Here is a 17,241-nt window from a genome sequence, read left to right as displayed (position 1 = left end):
CAGGGGCCAAAGGTTCCAATGTGGCCCGGGGGATGATTTTGCAAAGTCAAAAATTCCACAGTCTTGAATTGAATTAAGCAAAAAAAAATTGCTTGAATTAAGGAAAAACAAAATCTTCAGTTAAGTAAAAAAAAAAAATCTTGAATTAAGCCCAAAAAAATCTTGAATTTAGCAAAAAATCTTGAATTAACAACTTCAAATTTTTGTCTTTGTTTTAGTGCAAAAAAATAACATTAAATTATAAAAATATTTACATTTACAAACTATCCTGTAACAATAAAATGTGAATAACCTGAACAAATATGAACAACCTGAAATGTCTAAAGAAAATTAAGACCAATTTTAACAATTTTCTTCCTGTTCCTCAGTGTTTAGTGTCTTTAGATCTGATCCATAATGCACATGTAGAAATGACAAGTTAAGGCAGAATACTGTTAAATTTGCAATTATTTTTCTTAAGAAATAAAAAATTTTTCAGGTTGTTCTTATCTTTTTTGTTTGGATTGGTTACAAAATTAAGTACTTTCATAATTTAATGGGGGGTTTTTTCTTTACACTAAAACAAAGACAAAAATTTTAAAAGAGTTGTCATTATTTATATGTAATTACGTTATTATTTTACTGGTGCGGCCCACTTCAGATCAAATCGGACTGAATGTGGACCCTGAAGGAAAATGAGTTTGAGACCCCTGCTCTAAATTATCAAAAACTCAATCATACTAATTTAAGAAAAAGCCTGTAATATAACAGATAAACGTTAAGTATCCTTTGCTGATCGCCAATGTCAGTCATTAGGTCCATTATTGGCTGATACTGACGCTCTAATCCCTAACAAGTCATGGTGCAAAGACAGGGTTAAATCATAAAATGCAGGAATGGATTGGCTGAATCAAAGTTGTGAACTTAATCCTATAGAAATGTTTCAGACCATGAAGCAGGAAGTTAGTGCAAGAAAGCCAACCACCAACTGAGTTGAAGTTACGGAGGGATGAGCTAAATCCTCCGAGTCAATGTGCACGGCCGATAAACAGAAGAAACCTTTAGCTGGAGTTGGTGCTTAGAAGGAGGTCAGACCATTTACTGAAGGCACAGAGTCGCACACTTCAGCCACAGACAAATATTTAAGATCAGCTTTCAACGATAAATAACTTTTTTGGCTTTTAATACAATGTGTTTTCATCTTAGGATTTGTATCATGTTTTAAATCATTTTACAAAACACAGCTTTCTAATGTGAGCAAAATAGTAATTGTGCTTCCTTCCTTTTTCTTTTAAAAGTTCACTGACTTTTTTTATGGATCACTCTAGTGTCAGTGATGCAGTGGAGTATTATGTTTAGAGCTGCACACAAAAATTAATTTTAAGTCAAATTTATGTAAATGAACAATTTTTTCTTTTTTGCCTCGTCACCCCATTTTAACATCACAAATTTGTGGCGACCCCAGACATTCAAAACAGAAATTTTGCTAAAAATTAATTTGTTTTTGATCATGTAATAGTTTGCTATACTATGTTGCAAATAAACATTAATTTTAGATGACTTTTAAGCTATATAATATATATATATAATGCAACTTTTTGGTGTCTGCTTCTGTTTCTCTTGGTGATGTCTTAACGGGGACCAGGTGGGCGAAGAAATCTTTCCATTCTCTGTTCTGTCCGGTTTTCTGACTACGATAGGTTGAAGTGCAGTAACGCACATGGTCACATGATCGGGTCATTCAAGATACATCCTCTCAGGTATTACATCCTGCAGTTTGATTTTTACAGAAAAAGTATGTGGTGTTTTAATTAGAATGAAATATATATTGAATCATTTAAAAATATTTATTAGTATTTTTTTTTTATCAATTACTAGAAATTCCAGGCGACCCCATGATTGAAACACACTGTTCTAAACTATGTGTTCGTATCTCTGTATTCTATTTTAAACATTTACATCTTATAGTAGTTCCTGATGTGTTAATTCATGTAATAGCACGATGTGAATTCAGTGTTCAAGTGGTTTTAACTTTAATACACGTGAAGAAATATGAGAAGTTTTCATAATCAACAATAAAAAAGGATTAGCTTTATTACGAACTGTACATAAACACACAGTGCAAAGGCACACTTCATTCCTAATGTATATTACAAGCCAAAATGTACATATTTTCAATAGAAAGGAAGTTATATAAAATATTCAAGCAATTTAAAAGAAAATAATTTGAAGATAAGCAAAGCTGCTGTTTAAATCTGTTAAATGTTTTCTGTTAAAGTTACGCCAAATGTGAGCTTTAAAACTAAACTTTTCACCAAATGGTCCGCGCTCTTGTTTCCACGTTACTGAAAGCAGTCATCTGCAGTCGATACAGCAGGTCAATATCAACATATATACACAGATAAAAACTTGAAATTGAAAGAATTTTGTCTTAATGTTGACTTTTGTTTTAAGGTGTGAAATAACCCTCTGTGATCATCTTAATAATTCCATTGAAATGATGTCTCATTTTGGCTGTATATTGAATAACATAAAACAACTTTTTAAAAAGGAAATATTATCTGTTGACCGGTTCATAAAACAAACATAAAACTCCGCAAGGTTTCAACCAGTGACCAATAAACTGACCGTCTCTAACAGGCCTCAGCGCCCACTCACAGTTCTTTAAAAATAATAATAATTATGAGTAACTGTCTTTTGAACTTCTCCGTCCATTCTCATAATCAGAGTCCCGTCTGTGTCGGTATTTGTCCTTGTGCCGACTACCGTAGTCATCGCTGTGGTGCCTCTCTTTCCTCTTCTCGCCATAACGATCCTCTGAGTGTCCGTGATGCCTGCTCCTTTCTCTGTGCTTGTCGTCATGGCTTCGGTCACGTTTTTTCTCCCGCTCCCTGTCGTGATGCCGGCTCTTTTTGCTGTGATGGGAGTCTCTGTGGTGTCTGTGCTTTCCGTGGTGGTCTCTGTCCTCAGTGTTTCGCGGCCTCTCCCATGGGTCGCTGTACCGTTCCTCTAGACGTTTGTAGTCTTTGGCCAGGGATAGAGGATGGCCAGATGGTTCAGAGTAACTCTCGGGGTACTGGGATTGAATTCCAGGAAGGCCATGTGACGTGCCATCCTCGGCCCACGTTGCACCGTCGTTTTGATCCTGGGCCGGTGGGGTGGGGTAAGTTTTCAGCGGAGGGCCAGGTGGGTAGTCGTAGCTGCCAGGTACCTGAGGCTGTTGTTGCTGCAGTGGGAAAGGTGGAGCACTGTTGTAAACTGGGAGAACTGGCACCATTAGTGAGTCATGTTGGAGCGCCGGTGCCTCTGTGTGGGAGGCTGTGTACGACGCTTGTGGCTCTTGGACCAAGGGAGGATACACCGGTGTTACTGTAGCACCAGCCTGGGATACGCCAGGGTCTCCTTTCTCACTGGGGAAAGACCTAATGGTAGTTTGGCTTTGGTCCTCAGGCTTGCTCTGTGCCTGAGAGATGGAAGTAAAACCCTGGTGAAATATTGTAACCGGTTCATTTCTACTGCTGTTCAACACAGGAACAGGTTTAGGACTTGAAGGAGCTGAGTGATTGGCTTTATCCTTTTGTAGCACCGTCGTTTTATCTTCAGTCACCGTGGAATATGCAGATGATTTTTTCAGTATTCCGCTCAAAGGAGGTTTCGAAATATTTGTGCAATCTGTGGCCGTCTGGGATTTTGACTGCGATAAAGAATCCACTTCGGTCTTTCCTTTGTCGCTCTCAGACAAAAGGCCAGTATCGGCTTTGTCTGCTGAGGCAGTGCTGCCGCTTCCAGTCCCACTTTGAGCTGTTGACAAGCTTGCCAAGAACGCTTCAGTGGAGACATCTGGAGGTTTATCTTTCAAAGAGACTGATGCACTGTGGGTTACTTCTGCACCTGGAGCATCAGTTGCTGCTACAGTGTGAGCAGCAGCTGTATCAGCTGGGCTGGACAGCTCAGGTTCAGCTTTAACAAGTTTAACTTCTTTCTTCTTGATGATGAAACGCTCTCGTGGAGCAGCAGCTGTGGAACTTTTAGAGTTCCCGCCTGTAACCGCTTCTGTTTTTGGGGCTGGCTGGGTCTTCTGGGTGTCATCTGTGGCTGGTATCGACTTACCTCCAACATCTGGTAGGGGTGGGAGTTCCACACCCCAGCCAACTAGCACACCTGGTAGAAAGCGCAGTGGTCTTTGGGGTTCCTGATTATTGATCTCCTCTGATGCAGATGGTTCTTCAAATGTCTCCGTTACCGTCTCATTGACATCTTCAGTCGTGTCAAGTGGTTTGTCTTTTTCTTTCTTAAGTAAAGGCGTCAAAGTAGAAAGGTACAACTTCTCATCTTCTTCTGTGGCTCTGGTGTCTTTTGAAGATATAATAATGGGCTTGATCTCAGGAATCGCTCTCACTGGTTCAGTCATTTCTACAGTAAGGTAATCCCTTTTCGGTCTCTGCCGAATTATGAGTCCAAGAAGAAGATTGGAACGGTTATTTTCCAAACCTGTTGAACAGAAATATTTATAATTTTAAAGACTAGAAAAGTTCACATAATCTATATTTTTAAAAAATGTAATACAAAAAAAAAAAACTGCTCCAGTTTTCATGTTACCTGGTCCATCAAAAGGAACCAGCTGGTGTGGAACTTTTTCAATGGCACCCAGTGGAATGAGATACATGTCCTTCACTTGTTTTAGGTTATTGGACACCACCCCAAAACGCTTACGACTGCTGAAGTAGGCATAAAGGAGAGTGTAGGAGATCTCGTCTTCCTCGGTTTCAGGGGCAAAGCGAATCAGGCACACCTCCTTTAACAAAAGAAAACGTGTGTGAGTGAAATCTTCAAAAAATCCTGACTAGATTGTATTTGTTACCTCCGCCAAGGAACGGCAGAGGTTATGTTTTCATCTGGGTTTGTCGGCTGGGGGGACGACGACAGATTTTTTTGTTTGTCTGTCTGTTAGCAACATAATTCAAAAAGTTATTGAAGGATTTTGATGAAATTTTTAGGAAATGTTGATACTGACACAAGGAACAAAAGATTAAATTTTGGTGGTGATCGGGTTGGGTGGGGGGGGACTGATCTGCCTTGTCGGAGGTCTGCGCTCTCCGAGTGCTTTCCTAGTTACATCTATAATGAATCACATGACCTAACTTTAAACACTTCAGCTGGTGTTGAACACAATGAACTGTGTGTAATTATGGGTGATTCTTTAAAGGACTCATTTTTATTGTAGGCTGTATAATCCATGGATTATTAAGGAAAGCTGCAGATTACTCACTTTTGTTCCAGTTGCCCGAATCTTCTCCAAATAGTCCCACACTGTCTGCGGACTTATCCTCCCACCAACCTGAATGCTGTCTGGAAGGTCCTGTTGGAAAAAAAAAAAAGGACAAAACATTACCACCTAACCTTACCGAGGGGTCTTAAAACAACACATGCAAAAGCATTCATACTCTTACGATCAACTGTGTACACCTTACTTCAGTCAAGTTGTCCAAAACACCAGAGACGGGGAAGGCTTTTGTCACAAGCTTTGCCACAGAATGCATATGAATGAAGCCTCGCCACAGGGACTTTAAGTTGGAAAGGAAAGAAGCCTCTTCATCTCTTCCAGCTGTACGATCCAGCCTGGGAGAAATGTAACAATGAAATGAGCTTGCAAAAAACAAACAAGTTACACATAAGAGCCCCACTGTGCGTGAAATGTAAACGCTTACCTCGACTCGTAGCCCGACTGAGCATTTCTAAAGCTCTCCTCTAAAACAGTGAGGTGCAGGTCATCATCGGCTGCAGGTGGTGTTGTGCTCTTTGTTTCCTCTGCTTTAGTTGACTGCCTTCTAACGACTGTGGTAGCAACTTTGACCACTTTCGTTGGCGCTTCTTCCACAGGGGGTGCCATACGACCTTACAGAAGAAGAAATACAGCAAATAGTTGAGGATGGTGAAGCTAAACCAATGCAGGTTTGTGCTTCTAGGACTGTGTTATACTGTCACGGAAAATATCATTAGACCACCCTTGTTTTCTTCAATCTCTTGTTCATTTTAATGCCTGGTACAACTAAACTGTACAACATTTGTTTGGACAAATATAATGATAACAATAAACATAGCTCATAAGAGTTTAATTTCAGAGCTGGTATCTATCCATTTTCCATGGTTTTCTTGATAATAATATAAAGCCCTTAAGTTCTTACATCAATAGCTATAGCATTGTACTGCCAAAAACAGTGCTTTTTAGGTATTCCGTGTTTTCTTTTCTGTCTGTTTTAGTCACATGATACACACAGGAGTTGGTACTTGATTGCATAACCATTGTTTTTGATGGTCTACTAATTTTTCCTGCAACTGTATACAGGATTCCTACAGGTTTTTACAAGTTAAATTCAAGACTTTTTAAGACTACTTAGAACAGAATTTACTGCCCATTTCACAGCCATACTGGGAAAAAGTATTTTGCCAGTGACTCCTAGAATTTAGGAAAATTTATTTATTTACTCCAACGCCTTGATTCCCACTGTCCCCAGTCATTTCCTAATTGTATAAATTGTCAGGTTGGAAGGAGTGGAACTGAGTAGACTAACGTTACATTCTTTGCAGCTTGGGCATTTCCCGGGCACATTAATTTATTTAACCAGGCAAGTTAGTTGAGAACTGATTCTCATTTCCAGTAACAACCTGGTCACATTTCAACACAATACAACGAACAAGTTTATGGCAACATAGCTTAAGATCTACCATATTAAGTTTAGTAACTTTGAAGAGTTTTTTAAGGCATTAAATGCAGATTTGTAATTTCAAGACTTTTAGGATCCCTGTATATAATAATATACAGTATATAGTGAGATGACACGTTTATGGCACATTTTTTTTTAGATTTGGACAATATGGTATGATTATTTTAAACCATTTCTTCATTTAATTTACAGATCAATTACCGTGTTGTGATAGATACTATTACCATGATATAAATTACCAAAAGAAAAATTTTGCCCACCTCTCGTTATGGCTTACCTGTGCAGATTTTGCAGTTCAGGTCAAACAGGTGAGACTTGTGCTGTCTGGTAGTGTCTTTCTCTGCTGGAGTACTCTCTGCTTTATTTTCTGGAGATTCCACAGGTTCTGCCGCCGTTACTTCTGGCACTTTGGGAGGAGGTTCAAGCTGAACAAAGAGTGAATGTAATGACATTAAACCTCACATTCTCAAATTTGTAAGTCTACATATTGTGCAGAATAACATTTGACCTCCGTCTTACCTCCACAGGCTCAGCTGCCTTCACTGGCTCAAGGCTCTCAATTTCTATTTCTCCTTTGTGTGTGATCTTTGTGATTGGCCGTCTCTCTACTTCTCTTTGCTCTTTTTCGATCATTTCAATGGTCTATAAAATGAGAAATGTGGTACTAAAAGGTGTTATCCATTTCAAGGTTTGAGTTCAAAGCAGACAAGGTGAATATTTAAAGACATACATTTTTATTTATGAAAAAGCTGTAAGGGGAACAGATATTATTGCAGTTGTAGCAGAAGATGCACACGTGTAGCTGCTTAAATTCACAATGGATGTATTCCATTTGCTGCATCAGTTCAAGGGTTTTGGTTTGTTAATTCAAGAATAACCGTATTACTCACATGCCGATTCTCCCTTTGTCGCCAAGCAGCGAGTTCCTTTGAGGCCAGCTCCTCAGGACTCATTCGAATAAGGTTACCAGGAGAAATTTCCCCTTTGAGAACCCTCTTATAGAGCACCTAAAAAAACAAGTGAACAAGAAAACACTGAGATACTTCTGCAGCTTTTACAGGCAGATCCAATTTCAAATGCATTGTACAAAGCTTTACTTACATTATTTTTAGTATCTTTCAGGTTAAACATTAGACTTCTATACTTGTTCTTGTATTTGTTGTCAGTGTCTTTATATAAGTGAAAAAGCTCCCGCTCTGTCTTCTTGGCAACTTCAGAGGCCCTCTCCACTGTGACACTTAAATTAGACTCCTTCAGCCTAAAATGTTGAAAGCATTGCACAGTTGGTGCACTTAGGTAATAGTTTTTAAAGACTTTGGATAGAAAGGCTTTGGATGTACATACAAGCATTTCCACAACATTTAATTACTCGCACTCCTTTAATACCTACCTCTGAGTAAGGATTTCTTTCAAAGAATCTCGCACACTTCGCCTGATTTCCTCCACAGACACAGGCTTCTTTGAAGCTGAAGATGGAGTCTTACTTTTTGTCTCTTGTTTCGACTGAGCGCCTATGAGGACAGAATGATAATTTTCATGAGCAGGTGGGAATATCTATGACCACAGGGAGTACAAAATATTAAAGATTCTGCAGAGATATGACACACATAAAAAATGTTTGCTTGACTGTTGTGAAATATATAAATGTGATGTAAATTGTGTCCCTACTGAGCTACACAGGACTGCAAAGCAAGAAGAAAGAGGCAAAACAATACCTCCTTCATATGGCCAATCTGAACAAAACACTGTTAAGACATATGCATATTAAAGTAAAACTGAAAATAAGGCTGAATCCTAATTCACCCCTTGGCCCTCCCCCTTACCCCTACCCCTCGGTTTTGCCCATACACTTGAAGGGGTAGTGTTGTCCTGATTCTCACTTAGATGGAGGGGAAGGGTTAAGGGAGAGGGCTGTATAGCCCTTGAAATGCAGATATTTCAGGACCACACCACGAACAGAGGGGTAGGAGAAATTTCCCATAATTCTGTTCGAATTGTTGGCAAGATATAGGTAATCACAGCCAAAAAGAGCAGCAGTGTGATGAAAAAAACACACAAATGTACATATTTTCTTCATGAACAACTTAATCATTTAATCAACCATTTAATTCCGTTTCAATGTGTTATAGATCGCATTTCTGTGGTTTATATTTGATAGCCCCAAAAAGACGACGAAAGCTCATGCAACAGAGACGTTACAGCTGCTGACAGCATGATGAATACTTTTGGAAACAAAGTTGTCGCATCTGTTTATAGCAGCATCAATGACTGCTGATGACGTAACAGGTCGTGAAGGGTTGTCCCATTTCATACGGAATGTTTCAACCCCTACCCCTTGCAGCTCCGTTTCAAGGGGTAGGGGGAGGGGTAAGGGGGAGGGCTAAGGGGTGAATTGGGATTGGGCATTAGACCACCACTTTTTAATCATAATCAAGTTTCCAAATGGAACCAGCACATACTCATTTAGTTTTAATACCCAACAGTATTTCAATGCCCTCATAGCTCATTGTTACTGTTTTGAACTTGGCTATAAGTCTAAAAATGTAATTGTGAGTGAAAGACTATTAATGGGTATATGGAGTGGTAGTGATAAAAATCAGGCAGTATCTTTTTTTTATATACGCCCACTTTTACAGTTTTCTTTTAATGGCAATGTGCCTTGCCACATATGCTATACAACCTCACAGCACTCAAATGTCATCTGACATCAGCAGGGAAAATATGGTTTCAGGGATCTTAATGAAGCTCATGCACTTCTTACAGAATATATATATGCTATATAATAAAAATCGCTGTAAATCTTCTCTCAACATGCACTCAAAAGGTGTTTTAAAAAGGCTTTCAATTAAACAGCACAAATGTGTAGTTTGCGTATACCCTAGTGGAATAGTTATCACTCAAATCTTCAGTGTGGCGTAAATAAAAAAATTAACGTACCTGTTTTTTGATCTGCGGACTGCCTTCGTTCAGACTCCTGCTGGAAGAGACAATAAGAGATGCAGTCTAATTAGGCTGTGGGTCAAAATATTAAGTATAAAGTAATATAGACAACAACAGTGAACAACATAACAATGACTATGAAGATGCTGCGGCAAAGAGTAAAGTGCAAAAATAAAGCCTGGTTTAAGTTAAAAAGGTGAGTTTTTTTTGTAACGTGAAAAGATATAAAAACAATGTTTGTGATTACACCATGTTACCCACACACCCTATGTGGAAATGTCCTGTGTGGGCTACGTAAAAACAAAAGACAACAAACCCTTGTGTAGTGGTAACACTGGCTATGATTAATATCTGAGGAGGAATTAGCTGAGGGAGACAAATCACATACATAAATAAATTGTGCATTTCTTGTGTCTACACAGCTTTCAGAAAATAAGTCGTGGTGAACTTGCTTACCTTTCTTACTGGTTTGACCCCCCCGGACGGCAGAGGCTGGGAGGGTCCTGGTTTGGGTTTGGGTGGTGGCTTTTGCTCCTGAACCTCATTCTTAACTTGGACTTCTGGCTTGGCTGCACTCGGGGGCTCGGGCTCCACCTTTTTACTTTCCTCCTCACAGCATTTCAAGCACACGTACATCTGGTCCTCCTCCTCCATTTCATGAATTTTTGTCAAGTCCAGACCCACACAGTCGCCATGGAACCAGTCGTCACAGCGACCGCAGCCGACCATAAACCTGAACAAAGACATTCAAGGTGTGATTGTAGGAGAGCGTTTTGAGTGCAAGATAGGAAATCTAGCAAAGAGCAAAAACAGATCGATGTTTTTTTTGTTGTTATTTTAATACATGCTCACTTCTAACAGATATCACGACATTTAGGAAAGATGCAAGTCCTTCAAACTGTGTACAGTTCATTGTCTGACGCTTTGATGGTATGTGACTACAACTAGGACTGGACAAAATATTTAATTCATTCAGTTAATTGAATTTTTGCTGTTTAGACAATATGAAAAAGGCCTAAATTGTTAAATTAAAATCAGCGTTTCCTGTTGATCAGTGAAAATTCTAAATAGCACGTGTTTGCTGTAATATATGATGAATGTGTTTTCCTAGCTCACTGTATAACAGTGGTTTCTTTTATTAACTCTTTTTTAAAATATTAATACACACTCTTACTCTTGCAAATGCAGTTTTTTGTTATTGTTCATGGATATTGCACAATATATACATTTAACAATGAAAACTACTATTGCATCATCTTTTTTCTAGTTTGAGTTAATAAATGCACATACAAAAATTATAAATACTGTCCTTATTGCCTACCCTTAAGTGCAACACTTACATGTTGTTGTGATGTTTCTTGCAAAGACCGCAGCAGTTGTTTCCATCCCAAACAGTGTCGGTGTTGGCATTTTGCTCCTCAGACATTTCTTTCTTCACAACAGGTGCATTATCTGGGATAAACAGCTGTGGTTCTTCCACAGAAAGGCTTCTTGTAGTTTTACTTTTTTGTTTCTGAAGGATCTTCTCTGGCTTTTTCAGTTTGGGCTTGTCCTGCCCTGTGTCTTCTGGTGTTTTTAATGGTTGGCCTGGACGACTGTGTGTCGGCTGGACACCCTCAACTTTGGAGCTGTTGTGAGGCTGAGGGTGCTTGGCCGATCCCTGCTGCTCGCCAGCACGGACACCAGATGATGACAACTTTCTTACTAATGAGCTGGGGGAAGCTGACAATTTTGGCTTCACTTTATCATCTCCCGGGTTCTGTGTCCTTGGGACTTTAGTGTCATGCTCACTTTGAGCATTTTCCCCAGGCCTTTTCAAACATGCGATGCCTTTCTTCTCCTTAACAGATTTTACATCCTGCGTGTCTCCTCTTTGGATCGTTTTTGATTGCAAATTCTGTGATTCTTTCGGTCCCTTAGTCATGTTACTTTCTTGACCTGAAACCAAGTCCTTATTCTTGATAGGGGGCAGGCCTTGTTTTGGCTTCAGCAGTTTTTTGGGCGCAGTCTGTTGCTTTTCCTTTCCATCAATCTTATTACTCAAAGAAGTTTTGTTGTTCTCATTCCCATTCTTTTGTTGCTGTTTAATCCCATCTTGTCCTTTACCGACTGGCTTTTTCTTTCCAGTAACACTCTGATTGTCAAGTTTTGTTTCTTCCACAGTGGGACTGCCCATCACTGTCCCATTGGCAGTCTGCACTTCATTAGGATTTACATACGGGCCCAGTCCAAGAGGTGCATCATCAGTAGCCCTTTTGTCCATTACATCTACATTTGCCACCTTGTCTGGTGCAGGATTCTGTACACTGACAGTCTCATCCTGCAACAGTGCAAACCCCACATCTCCACTATATGAAAAACCATCCTCAAAACAAACAGCCTGGCCTGTTTCAGTATGTGTGTACGAGGGTCCTGGAAGGAGCTCAATCTTGAATCCTCCAATGGTGACTGTCAGTCGTCTCAATATCACTGTGGGCTTTAGCCATAATCCACCATCAAGATCATTAACATTGATACGCCCTCCCAGAGTTAATTCTTTCTTCAACTGAGCACCTGATACTCCTTTCTCAATCAGGAATGACTTCTGTAGCCTATTGACTGGTTTCCTTCCTGATCTTCCTCGAGGCATTGTGTTGGTGGATGTGTCAGCAGCGGGTGGATCGCTGCTACATTCTGTTTATATGAACAAAACAAACAAAAGAAAAGGAAAAAATGTGTCGCTTAATCTGTTGAAGAAACATTATTTGGTGTAAATAAGAATCATCAGCTACTTACCGTATTCTACATTACACGGACGTTTCCTTCTCCTGGCAACAGGTTGTTTGACTTGTGTGGTCCCTGTATTTGTCAGTTCACCACTGAGGGCCGCAGATGCTGAACCACTATCTAGACCTGTAGCAAAGACATGAATGAATAAATGGTGTATTCTGCCTTCCCTTTATTCAAAAGAGATATGCAAATGAAAGGGAAAATTCTCCTTATGAAAAGTTCACCGTAATAGTTACTTCGATCAGGCAGGTATCTGTTTGAGAGGAGTGCTGAATTTTGTGGACAAGTTACTGATGAAAGTGACTGCAGAAAATATTAACCATTCAAGGTCAAACATCAAGGTCAGGAAAGAAAGCCAAATTCCTATTTGTTAAGAAGGAGAAACATTTCTGTAAATTATACCGCAGTCAAAACTCATCTGATTTGATCCTATTTAACCACATACATGCATATGCCAAGAGCTAGTTCCTCAAAATATTTCGATTAAAGCTCAAATAAAAGTTGGAGGTCCAAGATCACAGTAGGCATGTTTCTAGAAGTTCTTTTATCTCATAATTTGAATGTAGATTTGATTTTTTTTGTGCAAGAAAGGCTTAAAAAGAAGTGGTTGTAAATTTTCATCAACATGAGGCCAGTGCAAATGCTGAAAATGGTGCGTTGCTGGGAACTTAGCTGCCTTGATGGACACACAGTTCACAGAATTTTCTCTAGATTACAGGAAATGGTCACTGCAGTCCATGAAAAAGGATTATTTTCAATGACTCTGTGTCTTTGTAAATATTCCCTGAAAATATGGAATATGTAACGGTGAGTGAATTCAAACATGCACTTTCTGTTTGACTGCTGAGTCAACCTATAACTGTTCCAATCAATACTCTATAAAACTGCTTGAATGTCTGTCTTGGTGATAGTTAATGTACCTGTTGACCCAGCCATTTGAAAAGTAGGGTCCTCATTGTCCAGCAGATTGAACTGTGAGGTTGCACAACCGAACATAGGATCTTTGTCACTGAGCATGTTTTTCAGTGAATCTTCTAGTCGGAGTCCAGATCCAAACTCATTACTGGCTTCACATTCCAAGTTCTGTCCTATTATTAGGGACTCATCCAACTGGTCACTGGGTATTAAATGGTTAAAGGTGTCCACAATATCCATGAATGCTGCAGCCTTCCTGTAATGAAACCACACAGAAAGGATGCTTCATCTTCATGCAGCACAAAATGTATGGACTGGATTTATATTATGGCTTGTCAAAGCATTCCAGTTAAATCCAGGATTAATTTATAACAAATGCAGCCTGCGTGTTAAGAAATCTACAAGTTAATTTATTTCTTAATTCATTTAGTCAATCAGGCTTTATTTTTGGCTTGAAATACAGTGCTGTGCAAATATAGGCCAAGATTAGGCTAGATTTGTTGATGAAGTAAATTATAATGACTACATAAATGCATTTCTCAGTTTGTGTAATATGATACAACCTGGATACATGGGAAATATGTACAGCAGTTAAAAAAAAAAAAAAGGGCAGGGAAAAAACAGCTTCTGTAGAGGTTTTATCTAAAGAGGTGCACTTAATGTGTCTTTAACCAATTTTATTCAGATAATATGAGATTCATGGTATTGATTTTAGGTTTCTTTCAACACGTCAGACATTTCTGTTTGTGCTGCTTCTCATCATGGGGACAAGAAGTTTAGTTTTGTGTGCATTTTTTACGGCTGAGCACATATTTGCTGTATTTTCTTGCTGTATTTGAAAAAAAGAATAAAAATCAATAGGAATGCTCATTTCAAGCCGACAAAAACAATAAGCCTAGGGGGCCTCAGTTTCAACAGACATGGGAAAAAATGGAAAATGAACAAAAACATAAACCATTGTGATAAGATAAAAAGGTCCTGCTGTAAGAATACCTGAATCAACCAAAACAAAAGGAAAGGTAGAAGTGAAGTGAGATTGAATAACTATTTTAAGTGCCCTAAAGGAATAATAATAAATGTAATAGTAACTTTTCTGCAGTTTGTTCCGATTATACTTTGTGATAATAAAGTCACCGCATGGAGTTGTGCACCAGCTGTATGAAAGTATCTGCTAAAGCTCCTCTTATGGGATCATTAGTTTCTCCGTTACATGGAAATGCTAACTGTGCTATCCAGCTAACGTAGCATACGATTCAAAACACTTTAGACGGTCATCAGCGTTCACATTTCAGAGGTGTAACTTACGAATTAGTATCAAACATTACAAACAAATGTTTACGAACTGGTTCTACCCTTGAAGAACCACCTAAAAGACAAGCTAGCAATAAAAAGTGACCTGTGTTCACGTTGACTGGGCAACCAAGGAAGCACACAACCTGAAGCAGGCCAGGACTGGACCCTAAACCAGTTAGCAGGTCCAGGAAGGTGTATAAACTGAGGTAATTAAAAATATAAATCTGTATGAATGAAGTTCACCAGAGAAACAGCGCAAACTTTCAACTATGCACTGTGTTGTTTGCTAGCTAGCTGCTAACGCTACACGACGGCTAACAACAATCAGCTGCAGGACGCGAACATACACACTGTATTAGCAAGCTAACGGTATATTAGAGAGGAAGTTAACTACTCCTCTAAACACTTCTATGCATCCAGTGTTTTGGTTCGTCTTATAAAAAGAAACATTAAACGTCAATAAAGATTTGTTTCTGAGGAATTAAAACGCGCTCGACGAAAAGTATGCATATTTACAGTTCAAAGCTCAATCTGTCAGATAAGCTAGCTAAGTCGCGTTAGCATAAGCTAGGCCTGAAGGTGCCAAGTTTGTGTTCAGAATGCTACTAAATGCACGGTAGATGATCAGGCTCCCATGCAACTGTCTCAAACCCTGCAGGGTGTATATCCAGAAGTGTGAGCCTTCATATACACAATCGTCTCACCTCTTTTTTTTGGCAATGCTGTGTCCAACTCGTGAAGGGTTACATTCTAGCACCGCTACTCCTTCAGCCCAGTAACTTCCTCAAACTCAGCCGTCAGTCGACCTGCTGCTGCAAAGCCCCTGACAGGCAGCTCCTAGTCACATGGCTTCTGTTTACAGGTAGCAAAGCATCTGCCTGTGCACACATGGCACTCAAACCACAGTTCATACCAAGTGGTTTTCTATTTTTAATGCTTAAAAAACAAGAGTTCATACTTGAGTTAACTATTTGTAAGAGGAGACTTGTTTTAACCCTTTCATGCATGAATGATGAGAACCTCAGTCAAGATTTTTTTTCTTGAGTGTTTTTATTCCTCCTTAGGCATGAAAAAAACAATGTGATCGAGTTCTTTTCATGTAGTTACAAAAATGTCCACTCAGCTACACCATACATTTAATTTTTGAAGCAAAGAAACATGTATTTAACCCTTTCATGCATGAATTATCACTGGGTGTCTTAAAGATGTACAAGTATGTGGTAAGTGTGTGTAAATGTATGTGTAGGTGTGTATGTGTGTATATATGTAGGTGTATATGTGTGTATAGATCTGTGTATGAATATGTATTTACATATATGTGTTATTGTATTATGTGTTTATGTAAATCATATTATATTTGTTCATAATAATATAAAGCCAGAAACCAAATTATTTACTAGTAAGTATCAGTCATATTATGGCATAGTGTATAGATATGATTAGACTAGGAAGGTTATTATTGTTATTAATTATATAAGGAGAAGGGGTGGGAGTTTATAAGTTGTACTTCTCACTCCTTTTCAAATATGTATTATATGTCATATGTTTAAGTGTTTTGTTTATTTATTTTCCTCTGTTTGACATTCATGTTTGAAATAAATACATCAATCAATCAATTATAAGAGCCTTAATCAAGATTTTTATTCATTAGTGTTTTTATTCCTCAAGGCATTAAAAAAAACCAATGCGATTGAAATTGTTTTTATGAACCCATTTTTCATGGAGTTGCAAAAATGTCCACTCAGCTGGACGCAATGCATTTAATTTTTGAAGCAAAGAAACATATTTACTGATAAACTGTGTGAAAACTATGAAATGAAAACATTTTTAATGCAGCTAATCTGATTTTTTCTCACATTATAAACTAATACTAGTCATTACTCACTTCATGGAGATAATATGCAAAAAAAACCTACTAAAACCTGTTAATTACAGTTTAATAACAATAACAAGCAATTGATTTACACTCAAACATGTTAGTGCAGATCAAGTTTTATCAAGAACAGTTAGGGCTGCACGATTAATCGATTTTAAATCGAAATCAGATTTTTTAATAAAGACGATTTTTAAAAACGGGAAATCATCAGATCCATTTCATCTTACTTGCTAAATTTTTCATTCACAAATGTACATTCTGGAACACAAAACCAAATATTATTTATTTTTTAAAAGATGTTGAACTTTATTTAAAGCTGTTAGATAAATCTGGAAACAAAAAGGCTATAAAAACCATCAGTATTTTCTCTGATGACATTTTATTGTAGTGTATTCCCCCTGGCAAACTTATGTTATTTTCTTGTTGTATACATTGTTTGTATACTGTACTTCATTCAATATAGATTTAATGAAGAAAAAAAAAAAACTTCTGTGGGTTCATCATGTGACACCATCACAGGTTTGAGGTCAGAGCAGTGGCTTGCATTGCAGGCTGCTCACAAAAACGACATGCTGACTTCTGTTGTCTTTTGTAGTTTTACCCAAAAATCGAAAATCGAGTTTTTAGGGAAAAAAATCGGGATTTTATTTTTTGCAAAAATCGTGCAGCCCTAAGAACAGTAAAGTTACAGTAACAGTATGAATTCCAGTGTGTGGGATGGTGCATGCACTGCAAAAATGTAAA

The 17,241-nt window shown here is 38.4% G+C and overlaps 1 protein-coding gene across 4 annotated transcripts; it reads right to left on the bottom strand.

Moving 5' to 3' along the window:
* Nucleotides 1-1,995: 1,995 nt before the first annotated feature.
* phf3 (PHD finger protein 3) lies at nt 1,996-15,442 on the bottom strand. 4 transcript variants are annotated; one of them, XM_030155792.1, is made up of 16 exons: nt 15,326-15,442; nt 13,334-13,584; nt 12,420-12,536; nt 10,985-12,317; nt 10,101-10,377; nt 9,642-9,681; nt 8,095-8,215; nt 7,806-7,962; nt 7,595-7,711; nt 7,224-7,346; nt 6,982-7,129; nt 5,688-5,874; nt 5,451-5,598; nt 5,249-5,338; nt 4,579-4,774; nt 1,996-4,470 (listed from the first exon to the last, which is right to left on the bottom strand). In XM_030155792.1, exons 2-16 carry the CDS (start codon nt 13,566-13,568, stop codon nt 2,660-2,662), a joined length of 5,100 nt encoding a protein of 1,699 aa, XP_030011652.1. In that variant the 5' UTR covers nt 13,569-13,584; nt 15,326-15,442; the 3' UTR covers nt 1,996-2,659. The 4 variants fall into 4 exon arrangements, with proteins under 4 accessions (XP_030011652.1, XP_030011653.1, XP_030011654.1 ...); XM_030155793.1 differs by having other exon boundaries at nt 9,642-9,678; XM_030155794.1 differs by having other exon boundaries at nt 12,420-12,530.
* Nucleotides 15,443-17,241: the final 1,799 nt, after the last annotated feature.

The sequence above is a fragment of the Sphaeramia orbicularis genome, chromosome 15, assembly GCF_902148855.1.
Source record: "Sphaeramia orbicularis chromosome 15, fSphaOr1.1, whole genome shotgun sequence".
In the NCBI taxonomy this organism is placed as follows: domain Eukaryota; kingdom Metazoa; phylum Chordata; class Actinopteri; order Kurtiformes; family Apogonidae; genus Sphaeramia; species Sphaeramia orbicularis.
Note: the sequence above shows the minus strand (reverse complement) of the source record. Positions and strands in the feature narration are given on the sequence as shown.